General features: G+C 44.1%; 1 protein-coding gene across 1 annotated transcript; it reads left to right on the forward strand.

The window, feature by feature from the left end:
- The first annotated feature begins 1,068 nt into the window (after nucleotides 1-1,068).
- Nucleotides 1,069-10,893, forward strand: LOC120627333 (syntaxin-1A-like). The gene is made up of 9 exons (XM_039895311.1): nucleotides 1,069-1,214; nucleotides 2,645-2,731; nucleotides 4,153-4,246; nucleotides 4,798-4,899; nucleotides 5,047-5,193; nucleotides 6,586-6,659; nucleotides 7,317-7,454; nucleotides 8,723-8,833; nucleotides 9,992-10,893. The coding sequence occupies exons 1-9, from the start codon at nucleotides 1,179-1,181 to the stop codon at nucleotides 10,061-10,063; spliced, it is 861 nt and encodes a 286-aa protein (XP_039751245.1). The 5' UTR covers nucleotides 1,069-1,178; the 3' UTR covers nucleotides 10,064-10,893.
- Nucleotides 10,894-11,152: the final 259 nt, after the last annotated feature.

The following is an 11,152-nucleotide window of genomic DNA, read 5'->3' on the forward strand; positions in this document are numbered from 1 at the left end:
CTTTTAGGATAACATGAAAAATGTTCCCCTCTTAACATACGCCAAAAATCTTCTCTTAAATAAAGTTGAATGTCATTTAACAAGTTTTTATAAAAGGAGTTTATATAAATCTAGAGATCTCGTTACCGTTTGGCGAAGATCAACGAGGTGATACCTCTACGCCACCGCGTCAAGAACGCATATTTGCTAGTGAACACTACAACAATACACTTCCAAGTGACCCGGTGCGACCCACGCGCGGCGTGCGAGCCGTGCCACGCGAACAGAGCGCCTTCCACTGATAGCAAGAGGTTCTGAATTCGGTGCGTTTTTGTATAAGATTCCTGTCCCAAAATAGCTAAACTAACTCTTAAGTGTGATTTTGTTCCGCTTTCGCGACTTCTTTGCATATTAGCACAGGTTAGAATATGGTTGTTCATATTTTTAGACTTACCATTAAAAAATCTAAAAGAAGAGGAGAAGGTAGCCCTCCCTTTTGATACCATCGCATCGATCCACTACTACTTTGAAGGCAATGTCCCTTCTTGAAAAAGACAAACTCTATAGATCTAACCTCAACAAGAGAAAACTTATCATCATAAATTTAACGCAACTGCTCAAAGTCTGCCCAAAGTGCAATGTCGTCACATTCGCGGGACAAAGTTCAGGCACCCACGGGTTTTTACGGGTTGTTAAAGCAAACGGGGCTGCCTTTTCTCCGTGTTTCCAGCTTCATTAAACTAGAGCAGACTAAGGAAAACAAAACAACTATAAACGCAGAAGAACAAATACCTGTTCTGGGAACTTATTGACGTAAATTTAAGAGAAACGGTAGTATTCTTAGTGATTTTGTGTACCATTTTAATGTAGTGAATAAATGAAGAATGGTATAAGGTTGTAATTGGTTATTTGCCTAAACTTCATGAAATTGGTGCATTACCTTGTAATGCAAGTGGTATTGTTATGATGGGAAATAAAAGTCTACCTACACAAATGCGATTAACAATACCGTCACCGAGCGCGCTGTTCGCATGTCCCCCACTACACATCTGCTGCCGGCGGCCGCGTCGCACTGCACACCTCCGTTCGGCCGCGGCGGGAAGGTGGCGGCTCGGGCGAATGCGCGTGACATCGCGTTATCAGTGTGAGATTAGATAGCGCCGCGAGCGCGCGCCCGCTGCCGACTCCGCCACCGAGCCATGAGGAGCAAGGACCGCCTCGACGAGCTGCGCCACGTGAGTACAGCACGCACTCTGCCCGCGCCCCCCACTGGCAATCAGCCTACTATGCTGCTTTCAGCGCTACCACTTCACAGCTTTACGTGCAGGTTATTAATTGACAGGCCCTCATTTGACAACTTCATGACGTCATACAACACATAAACAGTGTGACGACTGATAATACAGGCGTCCATATTTATATCTTTTTTTTTTGAGTAGAATTTGGAAATGCGAAAAATTTAAACTATTTAACGTGTATTTATAGTAGTGTGCTACTTAAGCGATTATCTACCCGAGTCCCTAGTAGGTATACTTTAACTGTGACTTCTGATGTCATTCATATCATTTTTGTCCAATTTGCAGTGAAGGCATTGATATTTAATCACAACGTAAGTGTTCAGGGTGTGAAAAGAGCATTACGGCGCGGATGCATTAGCGATCATTGCTCATACAGTTTGCGTACTTTACGGTACTCATTTCTGCAATTCTCTATATGAAGCTCGCTCGTTGAACTTAACTAATATTATTGTCTGACAGAATGAATTAATGGATATGCAACATACAAATTATTTATCATAGACTTAGAGCAATTTCGAAATCACAGGTTTCTATAGCGACCTCCCAAAAAGAACGAAACTTACTCATTTATGACAGCTTGTAAATATATAATAGGTATAATAGTTGTAGGTACCTAATAAAATTGTCATTTATCATTGTAACGATCACTTGGAAACGCAGCGGCCAGCGCTATCGCGTATAAACAATTAATTAATTGCAATTTTATGAGCGAGGCAGTCGTCATAATCACCTAAAGTGTACTTTTACAAACTATTAGCAACTCGACAGTATTTACATTATTTTGATGAGTTCGTGCAACAGACCTCGCACCGCACCTGCACGCGGAGAGGGGGGTGCGGGAAGAGGGGTCCGGAGACATAGTGTTAATACTAATAGTAATTTTATTATTCACAAATCTAGGTAAACGATCTGATTGATGATTACTTATCTGAGATGCAAATCTATCTACGTACTTACGAAGTAAGAGAACTTCCACGCTTCTAAAACGTCAAACTTTTAAACGAAAATAGTTTAGTTAGCGTTGCTATATATCATTCGTAATTTCAACATGAAAAAGTGGCTAGAGCACTGTTCTCTCACACGACAGAGAGAAACCAAGTTTAGACCCATAACATTGCTTCAGTGGAGGTCGGTAAGCACAGAAATCTATTCCAATTTATTGAAAAGCTTGTGTTTAAAACAAATGCTCACGCCAGCTCACAATGTTGGTAAATTCTGTAAGAAACGACCCCTGTTATTTTTTTATAATCACAAAATGACACTATTATTCTAACATTTAATTCAGTTTTGTAGTTTCACCATGTGCTATTTATGATTAGTTACGATATGTCGCAACATTTTAAAATACAAAGTTGATTGTGTCGCAGTTGGCGCAGCAGGCGGGCACCCCCCACGACGCCGTGCTGCCGGAGCCGCAAGCTGCGCACAAGGAGTTCGAAGAGCTGCTGCGAGAGGTCAGTAGCCGGTACCCGGCGCGAAGGTTCGCCAAGTCCTCGCGACTCGACAAACAAATAACCGAACCAACAGGATATACACCAAATTATTTATTTATTTATTTATTTATTTATTTATTCCCATCTTACATTTTTGTCATTACAGGAAAAAGTTATCCTAATACGACAATGCAGCATGTTATGTAAATTTTAATAATGTATATAACTATAGTGTATATGATAAAATCCAAATCGCTATATTTGTGAGTTCACTCAGAGTGCAACAAAATAAATCCGTCTTCTCGGCTATCACATTGAGGGTACGGAGTGCGCGCGTCAGTGGCGCCTCCTTCAGTAGCTTGGTGCGCCCGTGCACAAGTGTCCTTATATTTAATTTGTCGCCAAACTGGACAGCCAGTTTGTTGGCTAATGTTATTACTACATTACAATTATTTAAACAAAATAAAACTAGAAAAACGGTAAAAAATTAATTATTAATTACACTCCTTTTATTTAACGTTACGATGCCCGGAATCGCTGGCGCCAGTGCTCGCTGCGCACGCGCCACAACTGCTGTGACGTGGCGGAGCCTTGCTGTTTCTAATTAAGCTTAATAATTGTTATTGTTGTCGCGGCGTGGGCCATTAATTCGTTATCCAGTCAATGTGTTTCCGTACTCTACATTTCACGGCGCAGCTATTATTTTGATGACGCTACCCCCAGCGGTTGTTCACATCTTGCCAAAAGGTATATCTTAACTTTCAAAAACCATCCATATTCCAACATTCCGAAATTTTAGCTTATAATACAATCTAGCTACGTGAGTATTTTCTAGTTACCATTACTGTATGTTACGGAATTAACATAACCGCGTAAACTGCTGACTCATTGCGGATGAACTCAATCTATTCTATAGCATTATGGAAAAGATTCCAGTGTAATTTAAAAAAATGGTTTTTAGTCAGCCAGCGCGTTTATTGATCTGTCCCACTGCGATGCCGAGGGACAGTCACAAATGCCCGAGCATTATAAAACGTGCATGTTTACTCGAAAGATTAGTAGCTGATGTAGCGAGTTGTGAAACTGATGGCGGCGCGTTGACGTCACCGCGCATGTATTTTACGACGAACGAACCACTTCGTTGGTCTTGTGAATAGCATGTTACACTTTGGATCATGAGGTCTAGAATGTGCAGTATTGGGTTTTTCAGCAAAAATTGCCAGTGCCAGTCCAGAGTTCAAAAATTCGAATTGAAACATGTAATAGGTATTTAATGTAAAAAAAACGCGATTTTATGAACTCTACCCTGCCACAATGTCATTCCGGGCGATCTGAGGCTGGCCCGGCTGAGTCGGGGACCCTGCTGTGTTGGGGGGCTAGGCTATGCGGGGGGCCCGGCTGTGTCGGGGGGCCGGGTGGGTCAGAAGGCGTGCGTGTTGCAGGTGGAGCCACTGCACGCCTGGATCCGCGAGCTGGAGCGCAACACGCAGCTGGTGCGGCGCCTGCACGCCGACCCCGCCTACTCCGCCAGCCGCCGTGAGTGCCGCGCCCGCGCCGTGCTGGCGCGCAGGACACGGACGCGCGTGTACTGCGCGAAAGAGCAGCACATCGTACATCTTAGCTATTAGACAATCCTTTACTTAATTAATTTAATTAAAACAAATTTTAAGCTCGTGAAAGCCTATAAACTGCTCCCAGAATCATGTGCATCATTACCGGCCTACTATAGAGCACAGGTCTCCTTCTAGAGTGAGAAGGGTTAACGCCGTCTTCAACCACGCTGGTCGAATCTGTAGACTTGTCACACCGTTGAGAACACTGTGGAAAACTCTCATGTATACAGAATTCCTCACGATGTGTTCCTCGACCGTTGAAGCGTGTTTGTTTGAATTAAAAACGCACATTCAATTGCTAACTAAACCCCGGAAAGTTAAGAGATGCATGCCGGGTACTATACCTACTCGTTCCTCCCGAAAGGGAAGCCAAAGCTTTACGCCCGTGCGCCCTCAGCGCCGCACCGCGCCGAAGCTCTATGACTCCGCACGGTGCGGCGCTGTCGCGGCTGTGCTGTAGCGCACCGTGCTCAGAGTTGCAGGAGCAGTTGGACGCGCTGGTGACGGCGTCGCACGCGCTGGGCCTCAAGGCGTGCGGCGCGCTGCGCCAGCTGCAGGCGCGCGCGGCGGCCGGGGCGGAGGGCGGGGCCGGGGCGCAGGGCGGGGCGGGCGCGGCGGGGCGCGGGGCGGGCGCGGCGGCGCGCGCGGCGCGGCTGCAGGCGGGCGCGGCGGCCGGGGCGGAGGGCGGGGCCGGGGCGCAGGGCGGGGCGGGCGCGGCGGGGCGCGGGGCGGGCGCGGCGGCGCGCGCGGCGCGGCTGCAGGCGGGCGCGGCGCGCCGGCTGCTGGACGGCGCGCTGGCGCGGCACCAGCAGGCGCTGCTCGCCCTGCAGCAGCAGCAGCGCCGCCTGCTGCACGAGCAGGTCAAGCTCAGTACGTACCGCAGCGCGGCCTCGCGCGACGAGACGACGACGAGTGCCCACTGCCGGCAGTGGGACACTATTCCTATTTATAACTTACTGGTACTTCAGTCAGACAATATTCAAAGTGTGAGTCAGCCTGTAGTGCGATGCTCGAACGACATGAAAGAATCAGACAGTGAATGGTAACGCTTCCTCGAAAAGATCTAAGACCTATGCCCACAACTGACAGAATTAATGATGAGAACATTTCCCTGTTTCAAATATTCAATTCGGCAATACATAACTTTTTAGCCGTTATGACTAAGTTTCAAAGAAATTGTAAATAAAAAATACCGAGCGGCCGGAGTCAACGAACGCCGGTCACCTACTTAGCGCATTAGCGGAGTGCGAACGACGCTAAATTCGTTTCCGACGCGCTAAGTTATTGTTGCTGGACTCCCGGCAGGCAGACGGTCTCATCGCGCGATGCGATGCTTACCGAACACAGTAACCGATGCCGATGATCACGTGGACAGATCTTGCCCAAACATTGCACGTTGGGGCCATCCATGCTCAGGTTCTCGGAAGATGGCCAAGTTTTTCAAAATTGTATCAAGATTACAATGGCGTAGCAACTCGCACCTGTTGGCCCGTCCTACAGTGGGAATTCAGACTCTTAATTCTGTGTCTGACGATGACGATGTTAAACACTTGAAATAGGCAACAACAACACAATGCACGTACGCACCTTGCACTGCTGTTTGCACTCATTGATCCTCCGCCGGATACAGGGACTTACAGATAGAATACGTTAAGGTGTCTATGTGATTCGTTCGCGCGTTCGTTGCAACGTTTTGACAGCTGTGTCACTTTTGAGTTTCAGAAGCTTCAACTTCCGACGAGAACGGCGTGCATGAAAGCCGTTTGATGCTGTGTGGTTATTGCATAGAACAACTATCTAGTATCGATAATTTCGTGCAAGATATTTCAATTGTAATTAATTTTATGGTAACGAAACAAATTTAGTGTTCCAGTAAAACATATATTTTACAAATCACACACACCTAAATTCGAAACAGTCAACCGTGAAGAAAAGAAGAATAAAGATGCATAGGGACTCGGGAGTCCAAAGACATCCGAGCCGTATACGATTTTTCTCCCCGACATCACTGTCGAAAGGTATGGGGACTCTTCCTCGGCCATTCTAATAAACTTAGGAGCAGTGGACCATGTTTTATGGACCATATTATAGGATGCTGATGTAAAGGTATACATCAGCATCCTATAATATGAACAAGGTGTTGGAAGCAAACTTTCAATGCCTCGGAAACATCCTTGGATTAATTTGATTAGAACGCGCTTACGCGAGTCACGACAATAATATGTTTTACGGCAGTCGCTCATTGCGCTTGCTTTGTTTCAGTGAATCTCACAATATCTGAAGAGGAGCGCGAGCACCTTCTGGAGTCCAACAACATCGCCTTATTTGTCGATAACGTAAGTAGCTGACGGCACAAACACTTCTCAACTCGATAGCGGGCGACAGTTGGACTGGTCCATCTCATCGAGTATATTTGGTATAGACTTAGGAATCAATGCCGACGTTTTAATTTTTTCGAACATAATAATAATATACCGTATTTAATGCATAGAAAACAATCTAAAATAATAGAACCATTTAATTTGGTAATTGCTTGCAGAAAAAAACGGTTTCTTTATATATATCTGAGATGATGGAACGCACATAGTCAATTGTGGTAAAACACAAAACAAAAACAAAAAGGACAATCTTTTTTTTGGTTTTTATTGCCATTTATAGCGCTCGAGGACAATCATGTCTGTGAGGTCTAGGTCGGAGCACGTTTTCCTACTCACTCTAGCCTTGAAGGTACATAAAGTTGCGGAAGGGCGTTTCAGACCTTACTGGGGTTACCTTGACCTTACCAAGTTACCTCACATCTGGGGTTCTATGGTAGAAGGATCGTCGAAGGATCAAGATGGTAAGTTTCTGAGTACGGTCCACCGAATTTGATCGTGTAAAAAAACTGATAAACCGGCAAAATTCGGACGAGGATTGTGAATGTAACCGTTGTTGTTGTGGACTGTTGGTGTCGTGGATGCGGTTGTAGTGGTGGGCGGGTGGTGTGCTCGCAGCTGCGCGCGGAGACGGCGGGGGCGCGGCTGGCGCTGCGCGAGGCGGAGGCGCGGCGCGACGAGCTGGCGCGCGTGGAGCGCTCGCTGCGGGACGTGCGCGACCTGTTCCTGCAGCTGGCGCACCTGCTGGCCGCGCAGGTGGAGAATGGAGAACACGCCAGTTACCCACAGGAACATACATACCTTCGCACATTCACCTAAGATACTCACACATACTCACTCTCTCGCCATACAAAATATTAATAAATATATAGTTAATATATTTATTCATATTTTCTAATGAAATAGAAATTAATAATAGTTTTTTTATTTGCAATACAATACTTGACGGCCGATTGGCGCAGTTTGCAGCGACCCTGTTTTCTGAGTCCAAGGACGTGGGTTCGATTCCCACAACTGGAAAATTTTTGTGTGATGAGCATGGATGTTTTTCAGTGTCTGGGTGTTTATATGTACGAGTATATTATAAGTATTTATGTATATCTTCTATCATCTTCTATATATATACCCACACGGTATGTTCCGTATAGGCTCCGAAACGGCTAGACCGATTTCATTAAAACTTTCAGGGAATCTCCGGATTGACCTGGCGAGTAATCCTATAAAGTTTGGTGACGATCGGAGCACTCCTATTTTTGAACTGTCAAACTGTCAAATACAGCTTTTATTTACTATGATGATATTCTATTGTTAGGTGTACATGTGTGTAGATAATGATCTTCACCCGCTCGAGAAGAGAATGAATACGGAAAGAAATAAATGATTTAAATAATGATGTAAGTTTATTGTTTAAATAAAATAAAACAATATCTAGCCCGGCGAAGCGGGCTGGGTACGCTAGTTATTCATAAAAATATTCATCAGTCATCTCGGTACCCATAACACAAGCTACGCTTACTTTGAGGCTAGATGGCGATGTGTGCGTTGTCGTAGTTAGTGTATATAGTATATTAAAAAAATACTGTTTAGGAACACTTAGTTAAACTCTAAGCTAATCTGTAGTTAAATCTCTGAAAGGCACTACTCTCTGTAACACAGGTTTTCCTACCGCAGATGGTTCAATCAAATTCAAATCTCTTTTACCAACACAAGCATGAATAAATGATTATTATTATTATAAAATGTTGGGTAGAAATTCGGACCAGGAAACTCCAAGCATACGTATGCTTGGAGTTTCCTGGTCCTAATTCACGCTTCAGTTGACATTTGATTGTGTACAAACAAAGATCGCTCACATAAGTGTTTATAATGTTATTCATTAGTGAGTACGCCCACCATGCTCGCATGACCCGTGCTTCACTGACCGCGTACGGCGCGTCGTATCCACCGTATAGTCGGCCAGTCGTCGCTCTCAGTCGAGCTCTGCCAGCAAGCTCGCTGCGTCACCAAGGGACCTCTGCTTGCAGCAGGAGCAGGTGGACAGCGTGGAGTACTACGCGCTGCAGGCCTCCGAGCACGTGGAGTGCGGCGGCCAGGAGCTGCTGAAGGGCACCGTCAGCCGGCGGAAAACAAGAAAGGTGGCAAAGATTTTAAACTCAGTTAATAAGAGTTTTAAATATAGTTCGACGGGTACATAATACTATGGGTTTGTGGACTGAGTCCCGCCGTGACCACGATCCCTGGTACTGGATCGAAATATCGACAAATCCCATAATATTATCGTGGTATGGACCCGTTGAACTATATTAAAGAAAAAAAAGGTAACAGTTGTGCTGCACTATCCTTAGTTACAGCGATTTTTTTTTTAATAATTTATTTTATTTTATTACCAGACAATGCAATTTTAAGTCAAAGTACGTATCTGAAACATTATAATTAAAAGTTTCCACCGTACGGTAAAATCCTTTCTATAAAATAGCATATAACATAACAAATGCTATTTTTTAACCTTGCGGTGAACGCATGCGTTCTAAATTTAATTGAGATCAGTTGAACGGTCTAGCGCCGAACATAGGTAACAAACAAACAAACAGACGGAGACACTATGGCATTTATGATATTAATATGAAACTTTTATTTTCGGCTTAGAAGACAGATTTTACCGAGGTCCTTTTCGGTAAAGCAGTTCCTTTTTTCCAACAGAAATACTCTACAAGTAAAACTGTAAAGTATATCGCCAAAATTATTCACATGTCTATAAATTTTCTTTAAAAAAAACTAAGAAGGCGACTGCGTCAATATCTGCCATCTTTATTAAGTTCATTGAAGAACTGAAAAGATGGAAACAAGATTTCAATTTGAATATTATATTTAGGTTTTGAATAATCTTAGTTGTCAGAGTTCACAAACGCTGTCGCAGGCGTCCGCTCACTCCGAGATTGGGTTGCTCTCCCTGCACCACCAACTAAATGATGCAAAGTGAGCTTTTGATGCCTCCGACAGCGTTTGGGAAGACATACAACTAAGATTAATAATGAATTTATTTATTAGGCTGTGCCAAAAAATATACGTACACTCGAAAAATATAACCCTGCTTCTTTCGCAGTCGGGTAATTAGCATTTGTTTTATCATCTGCAAAAAGGACAAGGTCTCAAGTACAAGGTCGGTGGGTGAGATCGTTGGTGTATCAGCCTCATCAGCGTGACCCTCATTCTGGCCCATCCAGCTGAGTGGAAGACCACAGACCTTTGGTTTTCGTCACTGAAATTATAGTAGGTAATGTTTTCTGTTACAGAAAAAGCTGGGCCTCATTATATGTCTCGCTTCCGGGTTCCTTGTGGTCGTGTTTGTCCTCATACTGAGTTGAAACTTACAAAATACATTTTATTTAGCTATTAATGAAACTAGTTACATCTGGACAAGCCGCTGCCCGCTGCTGCGCAACTTATGAGGGAGAGCAGACTAAGTCGAGGAGAGCAGCTTGTTTACATTATTTATTAGTTATATTATGGCGATTCATGTAGATTAGGTTACGATCGGGCTGACGTGCAGCGAAATCTCTCAAAAGTAAGAAAAAAAAGGCCTTGCTCGTAACTTTGTTATCGGGTCGTGATACATGCGGATTGGTGTACGTACATGGGTGTACGTGCCATGGAAAAGGGTTGTTAGCTTGCCATCCCGTCACGGTCTAACTATGTCTATTATGCATAGATCCTGTTGTCACCTCAGAGCTAATTCAAGGGTCATTCTTTAGCTACCAAAGATTGTCAGCGGCAACTTACTGCAACGAGACTGTAATAGTTTGTTGCGTTTATTTTACTCAACGACTTCAAACGCACGCAATGTCTTCGTATGTTGCCCGTGGCACTACCGGCAGTAACATGAACTAAGTATAATACTTCCGCATGCCTCCCGACGGGTCTACAGTAAAACGGGAAGTTCGTTGCTCTATTGCAATAAATATTGAATGATTGTGAACATGAGGTCAGACGCACTCGTTCCCTTTAACTATCTCGCGCTGTGCTGACTCAGCATACAAGTCTACGCACAGCAAAACGAGCAGTGAGCTCAACCTCATATTGCAATACTTTTCGTTTACAAAAAACATTCGTTCTCTAATACTGCTTAATACATTGTACAACCTAGTCATATTACTCATAAGTATTTAAATAAATAAATGTTTTTTTATGTCTAAAACATTTCTTTAATTTCTTACATTTATTAGGTACAACTCTGCCCATTTTAACTAAACACTTTTGTACGCTAAATTGCTTGGCGGTACATCTATTTTTGCAGAGTCATCAGATAAGACCAGAGCTCACCTAAAAATAAAAAAAAATCAAAATCACCACTCCTAGAGACCGGACCCAGGACCTCCCACTTATAAGTTAGCTGCTGCGCTGGCTACTCGGCCAGGGAGGTCGTCATAGCGTCTTGATATTTATATTCATCATCA

Source organism: Pararge aegeria, chromosome 11 (genome assembly GCF_905163445.1).
Source record: "Pararge aegeria chromosome 11, ilParAegt1.1, whole genome shotgun sequence".
In the NCBI taxonomy this organism is placed as follows: Eukaryota; Metazoa; Arthropoda; class Insecta; order Lepidoptera; family Nymphalidae; genus Pararge; species Pararge aegeria.

Bases quoted from the DNA above. Each gene is read 5' to 3' on its own strand.
- LOC120627333 (XM_039895311.1), top strand. From the start codon at position 1,179: ATGAGGAGCAAGGACCGCCTCGACGAGCTGCGCCAC. The intron at 4,247-4,797 runs GTGAGTGCCGCG...CACCGTGCTCAG, and splicing joins CGCCTACTCCGCCAGCCGCC to AGTTGCAGGAGCAGTTGGAC. The intron at 6,660-7,316 runs GTAAGTAGCTGA...GTGTGCTCGCAG, and splicing joins TCGCCTTATTTGTCGATAAC to CTGCGCGCGGAGACGGCGGG.